The sequence below is a fragment of the Semicossyphus pulcher genome, unplaced genomic scaffold (genome assembly GCF_022749685.1).
Source record: "Semicossyphus pulcher isolate SPU_LCO1_2020_fin unplaced genomic scaffold, fSemPul1.0.p SCAF_14, whole genome shotgun sequence".
Lineage (NCBI taxonomy): Eukaryota > Metazoa > Chordata > Actinopteri > Labriformes > Labridae > Semicossyphus > Semicossyphus pulcher.
The window spans coordinates 11,288,343-11,306,511 of NW_027211648.1; the positions used below are offsets into that span (position 1 = coordinate 11,288,343).

Sequence of the window (18,169 nt, forward strand, 5' to 3'; positions counted from 1 at the left end):
GATGTGATCTAAAAGGATTTAAAGGACTTTAAGGACATTTTTGAAGCAAAAAATGGAAACAAATATCTGTAGTCGCCAAAGATAGTAAGCTGAATATCTTCATGACATCACCTCCGCAGTGGGAACCTGACAGGCCTTTCTTTTTTTTCTGTTTTAAGGATTATTTTTTCACCTTCATTTATAGGACGGCTGAAGAGAGACATGTTGGGAGTAGAGAGTGGGGGATGACATGCAGCAAATGTTTGACAGACCAGGAGTGGAGCCTGCAATCAGTGCGTCGTGCCTCTGTATGTGGGCGCCTGCTCTGCCAGCTGAGCTAAACCAGCGCCCCTTGAAAGGCCTTTGTAAACATTATCTGACATTTCATAGATAAAATGTTTGATCATTAGTTGGAAAAAAAAGTGAATCTATTTATATCCAAGTTACCATGGGGCCTTTTGCCTCTCCATCTTTTTAATTACTTGAGTCTTGCATGACAACAGAAATTGATATAAGGAGATTAATTACTTATGTTGTGGTTATGATACATATAGTACAGAGTTGGTGTCCTTTAAGGTCAGCGATGACCTCAGAAGCAGAAGACCTGGGTGGTGACCACTTAGGCCATAAGTAGCACATTACCAATTATTTCTACTTAAAGACTGACAATCCTTTTCCAAAACCTCAGCCTCTCCCCTTTAATGCATCATTGAGGAAACTCCGTGTCCTCTTGTCTGTCCGCTCACCCAGGTCAAGTGCCCGATCAGACTGGTCATTTCCTCATAGAACCCACATTACTAATCCCTGCCTGTTCTCATGACTCAGACACAGAGCCACCATGTTGGCAAAGATGCCCGTCCGTCCAGCCCCTGTGGGCCCCGCCGCATCTTGACGGGCCCCCGTTGTATCTAATTATCCTTCCTGTCAGCGCGGAGAATGACATACCTCAGGCAGCCACCGCTTTCTATTTGTGCTGCAGTTTCAACATGCAGGGCTGGGTCACGTTGACCAACGCCCCGCCTGTGTTTTCGATCAGTCGTGCCATGCTGGACGGCTCTGAATGGGTGGATGGAAACGACAGAATCTCACTAGTCACTCCGGGGTGATCTCCCTCTGTGAGGAGGGTAAAGTGAGTCATCCACTCTGAGGCTAGACTTTGGCAGTGCCCGTGGAAATGCCACTCAAACCCCCATTCTTGTGTTTCTTTACTTTTGTCTTCTTTCCTCCTCTCTTTGTAAGGTTTTCAGTGTCTTAAATCTGTCCGCTTGACGTTGTTTGTCCCCATTTCACTTCTTCCCTCCACCTCTTTTCCTCTCTTTTTTTCTCACTCCTTCTCTTTTCATCCCAGCCTCTGAGATAATATACATCGGACCTGTCAAAGGTAAGCTTCCCTCTTCCTCTGTCCTCTACTCTTCAGCACTGCTTCCTCACCCCCTCGCCTTCCCCTTCCTCCTTATCCTCCACCCCCTCCTCTCCGCAGCTGGAGGTCACATGTCATCTGTAACCTTCGGGACTAGCAGCCGAGTCACCTGACTGCTCGTCCAGAGGAAGTCAGCTGATTCAGTGTGGGGAAGGGGTCACATGATACAAGCTTTGCCTCTCATTAGAAGTTAGCTTAAAGCTCACTCAGGCCTGCTCACTGCGCCTGCTAGCTGATCTGCAGGCCCTCACTTGGTCATGACTTATAATCAAAACAGTGATAATGCTATTTCTCAATAATCGTACACACATGCAGCAAATAATATCCCACACTTTGTGTATAACCCATAAGAGAACCTTTAGTTTGTTGACAGTGCTCTCACTAGTCTTAACAGCTCATGGTGGTCCAGCTCCATCCATCTAAGCCTCTATGAATCCCCAATGTGTGGGAGCATTAGGGAGTCAAGTCATGCTAACATTCTTTAAGCCGTTTCGCCTGTATCGGAGAGTCCGTAAACAGGATGGGGGAGGCCTAGTTGTGTTTTTAATGGGCTGCCAGCTTCCACCATATACACGGTCTCTCTGGATATTTGGGATTCCTCAAGAGACCCTATGGGAGACTGGGAGTACTCTCCCTGACCCGACGAACTCGGCGTTTGAGGGAAAAAACCTTGAAAGAACCACTGAATAACACCCTCCCCCACACCAAGAGGGACGGGTGGCCGTAGCCTGCACCCCGTTCTCATGACCTCAGCTCGCAAACACAAATGCACACGTGCACACTCGCAAACAAAACTCAAGCCCACTTCCTGGTTTCAGAAGGGATTTAGCGGTTTAGCCGGTGTTGCTTCTTGACCTGCGTCCTACAGAGAGAGAGAGGGAATGGTGAAGGGGGGGAATAAACTCCCACAAGGCCAGCCGACAGGAAGTCAAACAGATTCAGTTTGTGGCTCGCTTATTTTTGCAGCCAAAATGTTTACAAATTTTTGCAATCTTGTGCGCTCCCCCTCTCCTCTCTATGGCGACTTGTGCAGTAGTTTGCTGTGTGCGGTGCATTCCTGCAGATTTGTTGACTGTGAGTAAGCGGGTGACCCCTGATCATGCTCTGCAACATCTGCATGCTGATCCACATCAACCCCCGCCATCAGCAGGAGAACATTATTTGAAGGCACTCATCTGCAAAGTGTGGGCTGGTAGTCACATGGTGTTGTTGACCGCTAGCTGGCCTGGCTAGGCTGCAAGTGTGTGTGTGTGTGTGTGTGTGTGTGCGCTTTTTGAAAAGTGTTCACCTGTGATCCACTGTTTTTTGTTGATGTACAATAATAATGAATGCAACATTAAGTGTGTTATTATCCTTCTTGACTTTAGCTCTATAAGGGACTAACTGATGATTGTGTGCTTTCAGGGAGCATCTACTCCAGTCCAGGCTTGTACAGTAAGACTATGACCCCCACCTATGACTCCAGAGACGGCAGCCCTCTGTCGCCCACCACCGCTTGGTTTGGGGACAGCCCCCTCTCTGAGGGAAATCCCAGCATCCTCGCTGTCAGTCAGCCGATCTCCTCACCGGACATCCTGGTCAAACTCTACAAGCCCCAGTCCCTACTGGACAAAGCAAAAATCAACCAGGGGTGAGATGACTTATCAAACTTAATGGTTTGGTGAAATAGTCCGTGTGTGTGCAGCTGATCAGAACAGCTTTTATCTCTCTGTCTGCACAGGTGGTTGGACTCGTCCAGGTCTCTGATGGAGCAGGATGTGAAGGAGAATGAGGTGCTGCTGCTGAGGTTTAAATACCACAGTTTCTTTGACCTGAACCCTAAGGTACGTCCCACAATCTCTGACCAAACTGTCAACAGTCTCGGCCTATTGTCAGAACATACTGTAGGTGCCAGGTTTCATCAAGGGGGAAGAAGTGCGTTGATTGTCTTCCTTTAATTAAAAGCACAACCCATTGTGATCGCTACAGTGTAATAGGCTGAGTGTCAGAGAGACTGCATGCATGTTAACCCCAGTGACAAACCTCTCCACAGTATGATGCCATCCGAGTGAACCAGCTCTACGAACAGTCCAAGTGGGCCATCCTGCTGGAGGAAATTGAGTGCACGGAGGAGGAAATGATGATGTTTGCTGCCCTGCAGGTAAAGAGGCCGTGTGTCTGTCTGTGTGTGTGTGTGTGTGTGTTTCTAAGTATGCCTGCTCTCAATTTTTTCCTGCTTCAGCATTGTTTTGTTGGGGTTTAGTTGGAAGACATGCAGTCCTTTTTTCATTGGGCACTGGGCACATTGCCTTCTAAACCACAGGCTAATGAATTGGATGGGCTGCCAGCCCGGGGCTGAGCCACATGGCTGCCAGTTCTGCTGTTGCATGCATAGTGAAGCCTGGCTATTGTACCGTGATGCAGCATGAGTTAATTATCACATATATTCCCTCTGGGCTTCTTTTAATGCTCCAATATCCATCAATTCCATTTATTGATGACTCATAGTACAAAGATAAAAGGGAGTCATTTGGCTTTAAAACAAAAAAACTCTTTAATTAATCACAATTAACTTGTGATTATTGATTTAAGATGAACTTTACCCGGTTGAACTGAATTTAAATCAACATCAAGTGAGTCATCGTCACAAAACAACTTCCTGCAGCCATTCATAAAGAGCTGATCCGGCCTCATACACACGAGTTCCCCTTTTAGACAAGTTTAAAGGAAGATCAAGCGCGGAGTAGTGGAAGTGATGTACAGATGTGAGCCCCTTTAGCCCCCTCTGGTCGCCCCTGTAGTCTGGGGGTGGTGCCCCTGCTATTTCTGACCCTCATAAACTGTGGGTGCCAAGACCCGAGGACGCCACCCTGTCCTCACCCCAGGGGTAATTATAGAGCGTCTTGGGCCACAGGACCCCGGTACCTCTGCCTGGACCACCCACCCCTCGTCATCATCATCGTAGACCTGCTCGCATTCCTCTGAAGCCCTCTTACACTCTGAGGTGTTAGGTGTGTTTCATCGGACCGGTTATATTTACGCTGGTTTCCTGTTCCTAAGAGAGATGCTAATCCGAGACTGGCAGCTACTCTGTCACTACCTGTCTGTTAGCACGTTGGTAGCTACTACTACGTTTCAGCTGGGGAAGTATGAGCTCAGAGTTTTTGGCTCCGATTGAGTGGGTACACATGGTCTTAAAAAAAAGAGTGTCCTCATTCGGTATGTTGCTAGCTGTGTTAGCATGCTATCACCTGGATGTTTTACATATGACATAATCAGGAGGTATTTTCGGGGACTTACCTCATAGGCATCAACATAGGGCACAGGCTGTACTTTTTTCCTCAAAACACAAACAGGAAACAAGCCCCCGCTGTGGCTAGTTTTTAAAGACTGTCGGAGTTTAACTGGCGGAGAGTGTCATCGCGAGCCCTTTGTCCCACATTCTGTAACCTTAGCCGGCTAAAGCCTCGCATATCTCTCTCTGCCTCTGTATCTCTCACTCTCTCGACAGCTGTTCATTCATATATTGGTGGGGGGGTTGGTGATGGTTGACATTATAAATACCATTTGTCAACAACTTGTATTTAGTGTCTGTGACTCACACTACAAGCGAAACACAGTCAGGTTATTAGTAATGGTTTCGTCCTGATTAATTGGAGTTTCCAGTTTAACAGGGAACTTACCGTCTCTTATTGGCCTCTCACATATGTTCCCAGTAAAAAATATTTTCATTGCCTGTTACAGTTCAAAGTGTACCGGGAACACAACCGCACCACTTATTGTTCTCGATGAATCATCATCCCCAGCCACTTCAGCCTCTCCTCATCCCGAAACTAGTCTCCGCATCCTCGTGTCCTGCAGAGATAAAAGTCAGCAGTGTAAAACTCAAAGGTGCACACAACCAGCACCTGCTTATATACACACAAACACATCTTAGAATGTTTATGTGGAAATTATCGCAGACACTTTTATAAGACAGAGTTGGAAGGGTTTTTGCAGCAGTAGCACACAGAGAGGGAAACTTGAGCAACACTGTTGACAAAGGTGTTAAAGTAAACAAAGAGGGAGTTGGTTTCTGCTCTATCTCTGGGACTGGTCGGTTTCACAAGAAAGGCTTCAACAAATGTGGTTGATAGAAACCGTCTGTTATGCTGACGGGCTTGTTTTATTTTGTAGGCATCTGTATTCATTTTAGTCAGTTTCATAAGCACTTAAAAAATCCTCAAAGAAAATGTAAGATAATTAATCCGAAGGCTGCCTATTTGTTTAATCCAGGCCAAAGTCAGGCTTGGTGAAGGGCGTACTGTACATGTGTTTCTAGAAGGAGGATATTGAGGATTCTTACATTTCTCTGTATAGGATAATAATTTAAGGATTTCCCGACCATAAAAGGTATAAAGTTGGTCTGCATGGGAAAATAGAACAGTACAGTAACTTGTCCCACATTTTGCATACAGGTGTGGACCTACTTTCATCTACCAAACGGTAATCTCTATTTAAACATGGGTTTTTATTCAAATTCAAATTCAAATTCAAATTTTATTTGTATAGCGCCAAATCGAGTTATCTCGAGACACTTTACAAAAAGAGCAGGTCTAGACCAACTCTTTGTTATGTTATTTAAAGAGAGGCCCAACATGAATCACCATGATTAGCACTTAGCAATATTCGGCACATTGGTGAGGAAAAACTTCCTTTTAACAGGCAGAAACCTCGAGCAGAACCAGACTCATGTTGAACAGCCATCTGCCTCGACTGGATGGGCCGTTTTTAGTACGGGAAGTGCTCTGGTTTCCGTTTGTAGTACGCTTGTAGTCCAAGTAATATTGACCAATCGCGCATCAGCAGACTGCGGTGTATGCAGGAAAAACAGTCCTTAAATAGAGCAAAAGCAGGCGGAACGTAATGCGCCGTAATGACATCCCGGCTCCCATCAGCGTCATCTGACAACGATTTATCTTCTTATTAATCTCTATAAACAGACATCTGCATGCTAAAAGCTAACAATCCATTCTGGATCTAAAATTCAACTTGAGATAAATTCCCTTGCTGCTGTGTCACGAAAGCTGTTGACATTTCCAGGCTTCCTTGAATGCATCAGAAATGATTAATCCGACCTCCGTTCAACAAACAAGCATTTTAAAAGTCGTTTTCTTCTCCTCTTGAGGACAGACCTGACAAAGCCTCATTTTTACTTTTTACAAATCTCCATTATGATGTTGAAATTTCAGCAAAAGCAAGACCTGTCAATTAAAGTAAATCACAAGAAACATGGTTTAATTTTGGGGCTCATACTGCTGCAGTAAGCTAGAGCGAAGCCTCTGTGTAACTTACTATTGACAGTGAAACTGAGACTCACCAGAAACAGGGATTCAGCGTCACTTTTGATCTGAACACGCGGTCGCTTCTCAAGGTGCTAACTGCACTGTGAACAATTGCAGAGCACGGAAAGGAGTACTTGGCTGGAAGTCGTATATTGCTAACCGCTAGCTAAACCAGACATGCCCGACATGTTCACCGCTGTCCCCAGAGGCTGTATCGTCGATGGGATTGACAAAACAGTGATATTTGTAGCTCTTGTGTTACAAATATTAAAGGCCATTAAATGTAATTTAAACTGATTTTAGACATCTTTTTTTTTTCTTTTCTGCAGTACCACATCAACAAGCTGTCAATCATGTCTTCAGACAACCACATGAATAACAGCGAGAAGGAGGTGGATGAGGTGGATGCAGCCCTGTCAGACCTGGAGATCACTCTAGAGGGAGGGAAGACGTCCAACACACTGGTATGATGACACCTTTTGGTTGTGGATTACATGTACTGGACAGTGGTTTAGCAGCACGTTTGATTCTTTGTTTCTCGACTGTATTCTGTTAAAGGGGGGTATTATGCTAATTCCAAGCTTCAGATTTCACTCGGTGATACCTGCAGTGTAGCTTAGCATAATTTACTGTTAAAAAAAACTCAACAGCCTCTGCCTGAAACGACTCTGTCAGCTCTGTCCCTTTAAGAAACCCCGCCCTTACAAGCCCACTTTCTTCTGATTGGCCAGCTTTCTGAAGCCTGCTGAGGCTGCACTTTGTGACGTCACAAAGCACGGCGTGTGCAAAAAACTGTGTGAAACCTGGCATTCACAGCAGCCTGCAGACTGAGCTGAGAAGCCTGGGGTTTACTCCGACGTACTTTTATTTAACCGATGTTTAGTATGGACATCCAACATTGTAACATTATATATATGTCTTAAAAAGTGAATCAGCGTAATACCCCCTCTTTAAAGCCTCATTAATGAGTGATGTAACACAGGAATGGGAACCTACATTCAGTTGAAACCACACACAATCAATTTTATTGGAACATTTCACACGTATGCGCGGCCTTCGTTCTACAAAACTCTGCAGTGTGAGATATTTAACAAACCCAACAAAGGCTGCACGTAACATAACAACGTTATTACAGCACAGCAGCTCAACCTTAAGAACGTGTTCGGTTTATACAGCTTATCAGGGGAAACTGGATTACATAAGAAGTGTTGTTTTTAGCACACTCTGCTGAGCAATGATATTGAATTTGTGCAAAGTTGAGCCTGCGGTCATTGTTTTGTTTTTATTTATATTAAAATCTTCCAGGTTTTTACTCACAATGGCTTTTTCCTTTTCCTCCTAGGGTGACATCACATCTATTCCCGAGCTAGCGGACTACGTCAAGGTCTTTAAGTAAGGCCACATACACTTTCACTGTTACCCGCAACTATAACAATGATGTATAAGTGTGTTCAAAGTCTATCAGAGAACCAGGAAGTAGAATTTTCTGGCTAAATAGGAGAGCTGTTGCCTGGATTGCATCAGTGTAATTGGCTCAACATTGTCTGCCAAAGGACATTTGCAGACATTTGAGCTTCCAGTCGAGCTTTTTCGCTGTGATTAGTTGGACCAAGCATATCTTAAACCATATTCATTTCTGGCTTTAAGCCTTTGCTGACATGCAGGTGGCCCCTGGGGGTGGTTGTCTCATAAAATGTATAAACCGTGGGGAGGGAATGATCTCGAGACGCATTCTTCCTTAATGACTTTGCCTTAATGTCCACCTCCAGTGCTGGCTACTTTCCTCCTCACCTTGCTGACTCTGCACTTGAGAAGCTGTCCTCTCTCCTTTGTGCTCACTCATCCTCTCCCCTCCCCCCCGCTCTTCCTCTTGACCGCTAATAAAGAGTTGTTTTTTCCATCTGAGGTCTGACATGTCTCCCTCTCTCTCTCTCTCTCTCTCTCTCTCTCTCTCTCTGTCTCTCTGTTGTATATATTTTCCAGACCCAAGAAGCTGACACTGAAGGGCTATAAGCAGTACTGGTGCACGTTCAAGGACATCACAATTTCCTGTTACAAGAGTAAAGAGGAATCGCACGGGACGCCTGCTCACCAAATGAATCTTAGAGGTACAAATTTGTCATTTCGTGCCCAAACAAGAATGTAATGCATATTGTTTCAGTTGTTCCTGATGAAAAGGTGTCACCTTTGACCTCTTCTTTCCCTGGCGTCCATATATAGGCTGTGAGGTAACTCCAGATGTTAACATCTCCGGTCAGAAATTCAACATCAAGCTGCTAATCCCTGTGGCTGATGGCATGAACGAGATCTGGCTCCGGTGTGACACGGTAAGGCTGCAGCTAGTGCGCCATCATTTCTACACTTTTCACTTTTCACTTTCCAACAGTGTTTGATTTTCACCTCCAGGAAAAACAGTACGCCCACTGGATGGCTGCGTGTCGCCTGGCCTCCAAAGGGAAGACCATGGCCGACAGCTCTTACAACCTGGAGGTCCAGAACATTCTGTCCTTCCTCAAGATGCAGCACATGAACCCTGACCCCCAGTTTATCGAGCCAATCACCACTGACATCAACCCAGAGTGCCTGGTGTCCCCACGCTATCTGAAGAAGTACAAGAACAAGCAGGTAAGACATGCACTTGCAGCAGTATAATAAACGTGGAGTATTAAACGGACGTTAACTATCTAGTGTAATGTGTATTTTGTGGGAGGTTGTTTACTTATTTGACCGTTGTGGACTTAGACGGAGCGGTGTGATGCTTCCCAGATGGGCGCCTCCTGGCATCAAGCTTGTGTTGCCCTGGAATGTAGCCTCCCTCTACTCCCCCTCCTTCACTCTCCTCCTCTTCCCTCTGTTCCTTCCCCTCACTGTTCAAGGGGAAACCAGGACAGTAGACTTCCAAACCACCCCACATCCATACAGTAGGAGAGCTTATAGCGCACTGGAATGGATACTCTCTCTGCTCTTAGCCTTTGTGCTCGCAGACAAAAGGGTATCAGTCGAGGACACCATCAACACGCATCCTAATAACCATGTGTAACATTGAAGCAATTATAACGAACTGACCTCCTAACAAGCGTCAGTAAAAGTCTCCAGTGTGCCCAGCAGTTTAGCAAGTAAGCAACAGGCTGGCTTGTGTACAGTGGGGCAGCTGCGTACACGGCTGCCATGGCTGTGTTAGTTGGGGATGGGTTGGTTGGGTTGGGGGGGGGGTTTGCTTCTTTGTAGATTACTCACCCAATCTGGTTGTGTTTAAGTTGTAGTGGGGGCGGGGGGATCTTGGAAGGGGCAACCGTTTCGTACAGTAAGTGATGACTCAGAGATGGTCTGGGCCCGGAGCCGGACATATCCTGGATGTCTAGAGAGCAGTAGACAGCTCTTCTTGTGGGCCTCGATACAAACCAGGCTTGTTCTTTATGTCTTTGGTACTCCTTTAAAACAGGAAGTGTGAGTGTAGAGTTCATGTACTGAACTCATGCTTTAGCAATTCACATGTTGCTGCTGACCCAGGTTAACTTGTTGATGTCACTGTTCAAATACTGCAGTGACACACAGTGCTGCTAAGAATAAGAGTTTCAGTTCTCCGTTTCTCTTTGTGTCACTTTCTCTCTCTCTCTCTCAACCAAACCTTATATTTAAGGGATTTCCCTGTTGGTCTTAAAGGGCCAGTTCGCCGATTTTCAACCTCAGTCCTATCGTGCTATTATGTGGAGCTAATGCCATTATGGTAGAAGGAAAAATGCAATTTCGCTCTGTGCCTTTGGAGGACGCTATTCGCTTCTCTAATGGGACCTGGAAAACCTCCGCCAGGGAGCTTGCTAAACTACACTTCCTCAATCTAGGGCGCCCGCCTCCGATGTCATGTCTTAGTCAAAATCGTCAGGTTTGAAATGTAGATTTTTTGACGATCCACCGGTATATGCTCATCATATTTGGGATTCTGTCCCGCTCTGAGCCATTGCCTGCAGCAAAAACGGTAGTATTTCTCTCCAGCGTCTCTCGCTCGGCCGTTCCTTTCAGAGGGAGGGAAGCAATGCACGCTGGGTGTTGTAGGAATGTAGAATGGGTGAAACCACAAGCTGTTTGTACAACTTTCTCCACAGCTATGGCGCCAATTTAAACTATTATTGCTTCTATTGATAACAGAGAACACCAGCTTTGACAGTGGCTTTTTCCAGGGGCGAACTGCCCCTTTAAAAGAGAGGGATGTCCTGGTTAGCATCTTTTCCCTTAACTTTCTATATTCTGTACTTTGCTAGAGATGGTTTCATCCATTCCTGGAAAGCTGAAACATGACACTGATGTTTTCTTAACATAAGATCATCATTTTAATGTGTAATGTTTAGCTCATCAAAGGAACTTCAGCTCCCACAAACCCTCAAAACCTCAGTGGAGCTTTGGATATTAAAAGCTAACATAACTGTTCTGATGAGCTGCTCAAATGTCAGTCAACTGACCCCTTTCCTTCATAATATAGACTAAAAAGACAATAAAACTGCACTATCATATAGTGTTTTATTGGGGAAAAATAGCCGGTAATAGTTTGGAAAGTTTTTAGGAGCATTAGCACAGCAGGAGGCGAGTCTGTCACGGGCTATTCTTCTGTCTTACTCACACTCCCAGTCTGATAAAGGCACAACATGAAAGAGTAGTCGCCTATGTACAGTATCGGTGCGCTCATACACATGTGTACTTACACAGTGGGCGTGCAGCTCCAGGAAATGAGCCGTGCCCTGAAATGCTGCGCGGGAAAAAACTGTCTGGGAAAACCCTGCTAGCTCTCAGTCAGCTGCGACCCCTCCCCAACCTCCCTCAAACTACTGGACTTCCTGTTGCAAAACGGTCCGAGGAGACTTCCGTGCTGAAAGTCCCCGAGGACACACACACAGGAATTTTTAGATTAGTGGGAGCAGTGTGGTCTCGGGCTATACATCAACGTAGGAGAAAACAAACATTAAAGGCGCAGTAATGACCTCCCGGAGATTGGAGGCATCTCCTACATCTTGGAGCTGTGTTAGGTACACACTGCCCTCTTGTGGATGAAGGGGGAATTACAGACAGACAGCTTTGTGATTATTTTAAATGTCCTTTTAAAATGAAAGCACAGTTCCAGCGCCTGATTCCTTAAAGTAAAACCGCTCAAATGTTTTGTAACCTTCCTCTTTTCTCCTGTAAATGATAAACTGTCTGACTGCTGCTGCACTCTGCCCCCCTCTTGTGGCTGAAAACTGCATGACCCTCAGGCCGAGTCTGAGGCCTCTCTCCCCACTTTACAGCCTCCTACTCTTATTGTTTTGTTCTTTCCTCCCTCAACATTGATCTCACTTGCTTGTTCTCTTTGTCCAATCTTTCTTTCTTTTTCTCTCTTCCTGTATGCACCTCCTTTATTCCTCTGTGTCCTTCTCCCATCCCCACCTCCTATCCTCAGCCAGGCTATATCAGGGACTTGGTAAGTCGAGTTACGTGTGCACCGGGTGCCTTTTTAAAACCTAGATTCATGTATGTGCATGATTGTATAAAGCCTGAACAGTCTTTATGTCCGGGTTGCCCTAACCAGTAGTACAGCTGTATAACATAGTAGTCATATATAGTAGAATAGATAGAATCCAATAGTTAGCTTGTTTTTTAGTGTATAACACATAACTTTATTGATACAACATTCAAGCATCTGTGTTGTGTTATTTTTGTGAATGTTATTGGTGTAGACAAGCAGCCCGGAAGCATTGAGATATTCAGTAAAATAAATGAACCATGCAGGTGTTTTTTGCACGTTTTATCTCATTTAAAACAAGTTTCATTTACTGATATCGCAACAAACTCGACTCGACTTTTCAGTAAAGAAACGGAGAGCGAAGCTCTTTATTGTTTTTATGCTATTATAATGGGATTGATCAGAGACTGTGAATCATTTTGTTGATGCGTCCAAGCGCTTATGAGAAGCTGAGACGAGCCCTGAAGCTCTTTTAGCGACTAGGATGGTAAAAATGCAGCAAAAAAAAAAAGGACTATAACCGAATTCTAACACAAGAAGCAAACTTTAACGTGCCATGGCAGTCAACAGAAAATATCACCCTCTTTGTCTGAGCTCCCGCCACCCAACTAAGCAAGTAAATAAAGGTGAAACCACAAGTGATTAAACCATAAAAGGAGTGCAACAAAACAAATGATAATCAACATAAGCACAAAGCACATTAGGGCTTCTTAGGCTCTCAGCAACAGAGCTGTTTCTCAAAAGCAGCAAAGTTATCAGAAGTTATTGCCTAAAGATAAAATCCTGACTCTGAAATTTGCTTAGTTTTTTCTTTCAAATTTCTAATTTAGCTCAGCTCAAGAATCAGTAGCTCACATTAACATGAGGGATGTCGGCAAATTACGTTCACTGTTATTGCTTACTGATTTCAGTAGTTTTTATAGGCTGATTTCATAATGAACTGCAACCAGTGGTGACTTCAAGGGTTTAAATCATGCTTTAGAAAATTGATGAGATGAGACAGGTGCTAATCGACCTACAGTACCAGGAACTTTTAGTGCGAGAAACTTGGTTCCTGTGGCCCATTGTTGTCTGCATTTCAACAGCGGCCTAAAGTCCTGGGACGATTATGCAAATCAGGCTAATGTCCTCTTCTGCATAAAGGCCTGCACCTTGTCGTTGGTCCATCCGTGTAGGCTTTCTTCTCTGACTCCATCTCAAAGCACGGTGATAAACAATCTTAAAGCACGACGATGACAGTGAGCTTGCAGCTGCAGTCTTTTAAACATGGCGGGTGAAATAAAATGCTGCAAGTCCTCGACCAATCAGAAACCATCAGCAGTTGCTGGACCTTTGGAAAGTCCAACCTCCCTGACCAGGGACTTTTCATGGGGTAAATCAATTACCCCAGAACTAAATTTGGACCCTGGTTCCTCAAAAGGTTCCTAGTTCCCGGGGAAAGTTCCTGCTGTTGATAAGCACCTCAGGACAGTTGATCTCTCTGGATGTCTCTGTTGTTTAGCAGTTAAATTGGTTAAAAAATTGTGTGTTTCAGCCCTAAGAAGGAGTTAGTAGCAGTAGAGGAACACACATGCATGCACACACAGATCTGAAGCTTCCTCTAGCTCATTAACTGTAGACTGTTTCCCCAGCAGCCTCATGGGATCATATTTGTTTGTCTGTGTAGTGTGAAATAGATAAAGTAATAATGTCACCCTGTCAGCTCTCTGGTTATCGGCTGCCACTGTGTGCGCTGTCAGCTGAGTTAGCCTCAGCGTGTCTACACATTGGGTGAATGTGTAGATTTTGGTGCATCAGGTGGTTAAAGAGTGGTGATGTCTTTTGTTTAAAGAGGGGAGTGTGAAAGAAATGTCACGTGTGTAATGTGTGTGATTGTGTGTCTGTCAGATTTCAGCCCGGATCCTTGAAGCGCACCAGAACGTGGCCCAGATGAGTCTCATCGAGGCCAAGATGCGCTTCATCCAGGCGTGGCAGTCCCTGCCTGAGTTTGGAATCACTCACTTCCTTGCCAAGTAGGTTTCAACTCTCAATAGTTTAACACATTTCTGCACTTTATATGTTATTCTTCCTCCATCAACCGCTCTGCGAGTTTTATGTGCTGGCAGTGACGTATATTGTTACTTGATCTACACACTTTGATTTCACAGCGTGATCTCGTCCTCTCCTGCAGGTTTCAGGGTGGAAAGCGGGAAGAGCTCATCGGGATCACTTACAACCGTTTGATCCGGATGGATGCCAGCACTGGAGATGCTATCAAGACCTGGCGCTTCAGCAACATGAAACAGTGGAACGTCAACTGGGAGATCAAGATGGTAGGAAACACATGAAACATGACAATATTAGTCTGAGGTATAGGACTGCTCCTCATCCCTTCTAAAGATGAGCTGCTATTAGCATAATGTCGTGCATCTCTAACTGACCTTTTCAAGTTGCATTGTGGGTTATGTAGGCTTAATTTAGTTTTTGATACAGAGGACAACAAGTTGAATACAAAAACATGTCTTTGGCTCTTCGGTATTGTTTTAGATTTAGAGAAGGATCATTGTCTGTAGAATAAAATTGTAGAAGGGCAGTGTTTGATCAGTCGGAGGACGCTCTTAAGCAATTAATATTTTGTCAGGACAACTGTGCTTTTTGTTGTAAGCTAAAGCTTAAAAAGTTCCAGCTATAGAGGTTAAAGCTGTGTCCCAATTTAGGGGCTGCATCCTTAGAAGGACGTGCGTCACAGTGGCGCGTCGAAGGCTGTCCCATTTTGAAGGCTCCTTCAAATGCGTCCTCCTTTTCCCCGGGCCACGAAGGATCCATCGGGCGCATCCCTCACGGCCCAACATAGAGATGACGGACTCTCAAACGGCAGAGGAATAAAGTTTTAAATGTAAAAGTTTTTGGTTTCAACAGCTAGCGAAACAAATGTGAAAAATAACGAAAATGGCCCTTTAAATAAATTATCTTTTGAATAATAGTTAAGTTACTTGACGTTATTTAAAGCTAGTTAGCCCACTAGCTACCTGTTGCTAGCAACAGGAGCCGCGTTTGGTGATGCATGGGTAAGGGCGGGAACAGCTGGTGATCCTCTGTAGACCAGACCGTCCCTTTTCAGTCCGGCCTTAGCGGTCTACGCCGGCTATGGATGACTCATCCTCCGTAGACTGCGTCCTTCGAAGGACACACGGTGAAACACTTGCTTCTCTTTCTCCTTTAACATTAAACATCTTTGGGTTTTGAACCTGTGGTCGAATGAACAAAACATTTGAATAATTTAGCTTCGGCTTCAGAGATTGAAAGGTACATTACATTACCTTTCTCGGACATTTCCCAAACAAAGCCATCATTGTAAGTTTATAAACTAACTGGCTGATTAACTGATAATGGTTGCAGGCAGTTGATTTTAGCACTTAAAGCAATGAGCTAAAAGCATCCTAAAGCTTCACAGTAAATCTGAAGCATTAGCGAGATAGTGGTATAATGAAAAAAGTCCATCTTGATGATTGTCTGTGTGTTTATGTATTTCTTATTTTACACGATACTGACTGACGTGCTTCGCTGTCTGCCTTCAGGTGACGGTGGAATTCGCCGACGAGCCCAGTCTGTCTTTCATCTGCGCCGAGGTGGACTGCAAGGTGGTCCACGAGTTCATCGGCGGCTACATCTTCCTGTCCACGCGCGCCAAGGACCAGAACGAGTCTCTAGACGAGGAGATGTTCTATAAGCTGACTAGCGGCTGGGTGTGAGCGGCCCCCGGAGCTACGGAAGGGGTCGACAAGTGTAGGTCAGGGGCCAGGAGGGACGGGGTAAGGGGTGTATGGAGTTAATTTTTATTCTACTATCTCTCAGTGTTTTTATTGTTTGGAGCTGTGAGTCCAAAACAGCACTATTATTGCCATGGCTGACACCCTTTTATTATTATAATGTTTTTTTTCTTTTTGCATTAATGCTGACAAATCATTTGTTACAACACTAATATTCTGAGGGCAGTCCAGATGAACTGTTGAACCTAAACGCCACCTGCCTCTTCTCCTCCTGGATTGATGCCCCTCAACGTAACGTCCATGACAACCCTTTAAAACCAATCAAACACCAGATTTAATCCAAAGATTTTTCTTGTCTTTTTTTCCTCTCTTCTAAAACTGGACTGAAGGAGCTGACATCAAAGTGTCGTGTAAACCTATTCCAGTCCCGCAGATGCTTTTATCTTATTTATCCTAAAACAGGCGTCGTCAAAGAGTCCAATCAAAAAGGGTGATTGCAGCTCTACATGTCCATCCCATCCAGTCTGTGAAGGGTTAAATCTTTGTGAAGTCACGTGTTAGCACTTCGACACTATACAGTCCTCTTTATGAATAAGCTGTTAATGTTCTTCTGCTTTTGATGTCTGTTGTCTTCGTTTCAGAGCTCTGTGTCGAGCCTCTCTCTGTTGAGTTGTATTAGCTGACAGGTGTGACGTTTTTGTGACTGCTAAAGGAGCATGTGTGGAAAAACACTACAGTTCAGTGCGCTGGGATGAGAGTCCTGTGGGTTTGAAATCTTTTCTAACTGACGAACATGTCCTCATAAAGTCATAATTCCAGCGTCTTTCTAATGGCCTCTAAGGAGATGGATCAAACACTCACACAAGTTCATGTGTATTTAAAATCCTTTTTTTTTAACCGTCTAAAACTTATTAAGAAGTTTGAGATGTTTGTTATATTTTCCCCAACTTTAAGCAGAGGAAAGTGCACAACATGTCTGGTTATGGCTGCTTAATGTCTTGCGAAACGTCAACAGCATGTTTGAACCTGCATACAGAGATCTGAAACTCCTCACATCTCATTGCATGTACACGAAACAACAGGAGGGATTGTTACTCCCTTTTTCCCCACCTTATTGCCATCCTGTTCCTCACACCATATAGTATTATTATTATCATCGTCGTTATCATTACACACCAGCAAAGAGGTCACCAAGTTTGAAGAATGAATATGCAACATTTTTGTTTCTTTTTGTCCTCCGTATGAAGGATCAGTAAATGAAGTATTATTATTTTTTTGTAACTAATGTAAAAACACAAACGTTTTATAGAATTGTACAGTTTTTGTCTCTGCTTTTTGGGCGTTTGAGAAGTTGTTGTTTTTTTCCTTTCAGAAAAAGAGGGGGAAAGCCATCTGTCAACATGTGTAGTATTCAGAATTGTGCCTGCTTATGTTGTGGTCTTACTGACTTTTCAGATGAAGATATATATGAATATATATGAAGATAACACTACTTTCAAACTCCAGGTTTGATGAAGATATTTGTGGAGAACATATTATAATTTTTTTAAGTGCAGATGCTTTTTCAATGTGCTCTTTCTTTCTTGCATTTCTGTTTCATTTGATGGATTTTCTTCTTCCTCCTCGTCCACTCGGGGATCATAGATGTCCTTTAGTGGCACCGAGTTAAGCTTTAACTCACTCTTTAGACTGACACTGATACTCAACGTGCCCGTCGGGTGCAAATGAATTTTGCTCTGCGCCTTTTTAAATACTTCACTTACTCGTCTGGTTTTTGTCACAACTGAAGCGTGCCATTTAATATTGTCCATATGAAGGAGATCCACATTTTGTAGAACCTGGAGTTTGAGACGGATCATCAGAAGTGAACAGATTGAAGAGAAAACTCAGCCGAGTCTGTTTTTATTTCTTCTGATGTTGTTTTTGTTTGCCTCCAGTGTCAGGAGCGGCAGTGCATGTCCTGCTGCTCTGTTTTCTGACTGTAAAAAATGCATTTATTTTAAAAAAATAAAGTAATTTTTATTTAAAAACAGCGTCTTTCCATCTTTCATTTGCACAGACTCAGAATGTCTTCAGGGACAAGCGCTGGTGCGAGTCTGTTTATTACCCATAAATTAATAAATCCTCTGCAAAGGCAAAAAACAACCAAGCTTTTGTTTAAGTGATTTGATATTACAACACTTTCTGTAGGATTCGCTCCAAACCCATTAACAACAGCTTAGTGTCT

The 18,169-nt window shown here is 44.1% G+C and overlaps 1 protein-coding gene across 4 annotated transcripts in view; it reads left to right on the plus strand.

Moving 5' to 3' along the window:
- fermt2 (FERM domain containing kindlin 2) overlaps window positions 1-17,958 on the plus strand; it is a 45,147-nt gene extending 27,189 nt beyond the window's left edge. Inside the window, exons 5-17 of one of the 4 annotated variants that reach the window (XM_069661741.1) lie at window positions 1,328-1,360; window positions 2,804-3,029; window positions 3,120-3,222; window positions 3,432-3,539; window positions 7,032-7,166; window positions 8,045-8,094; window positions 8,686-8,810; window positions 8,923-9,029; window positions 9,109-9,327; window positions 12,131-12,151; window positions 14,081-14,205; window positions 14,364-14,505; window positions 15,751-17,958. In XM_069661741.1, the coding sequence (XP_069517842.1) occupies window positions 1,328-1,360; window positions 2,804-3,029; window positions 3,120-3,222; window positions 3,432-3,539; window positions 7,032-7,166; window positions 8,045-8,094; window positions 8,686-8,810; window positions 8,923-9,029; window positions 9,109-9,327; window positions 12,131-12,151; window positions 14,081-14,205; window positions 14,364-14,505; window positions 15,751-15,924 (1,568 nt within the window). In that variant the 3' untranslated portion in view covers window positions 15,925-17,958. The remainder of the gene's footprint in view (window positions 1-1,327; window positions 1,361-2,803; window positions 3,030-3,119; window positions 3,223-3,431; window positions 3,540-7,031; window positions 7,167-8,044; window positions 8,095-8,685; window positions 8,811-8,922; window positions 9,030-9,108; window positions 9,328-12,130; window positions 12,152-14,080; window positions 14,206-14,363; window positions 14,506-15,750) is intronic. The other 3 variants (XM_069661742.1, XM_069661744.1, XM_069661745.1) reach the window with 3 other exon arrangements.
- Window positions 17,959-18,169: the final 211 nt, after the last annotated feature.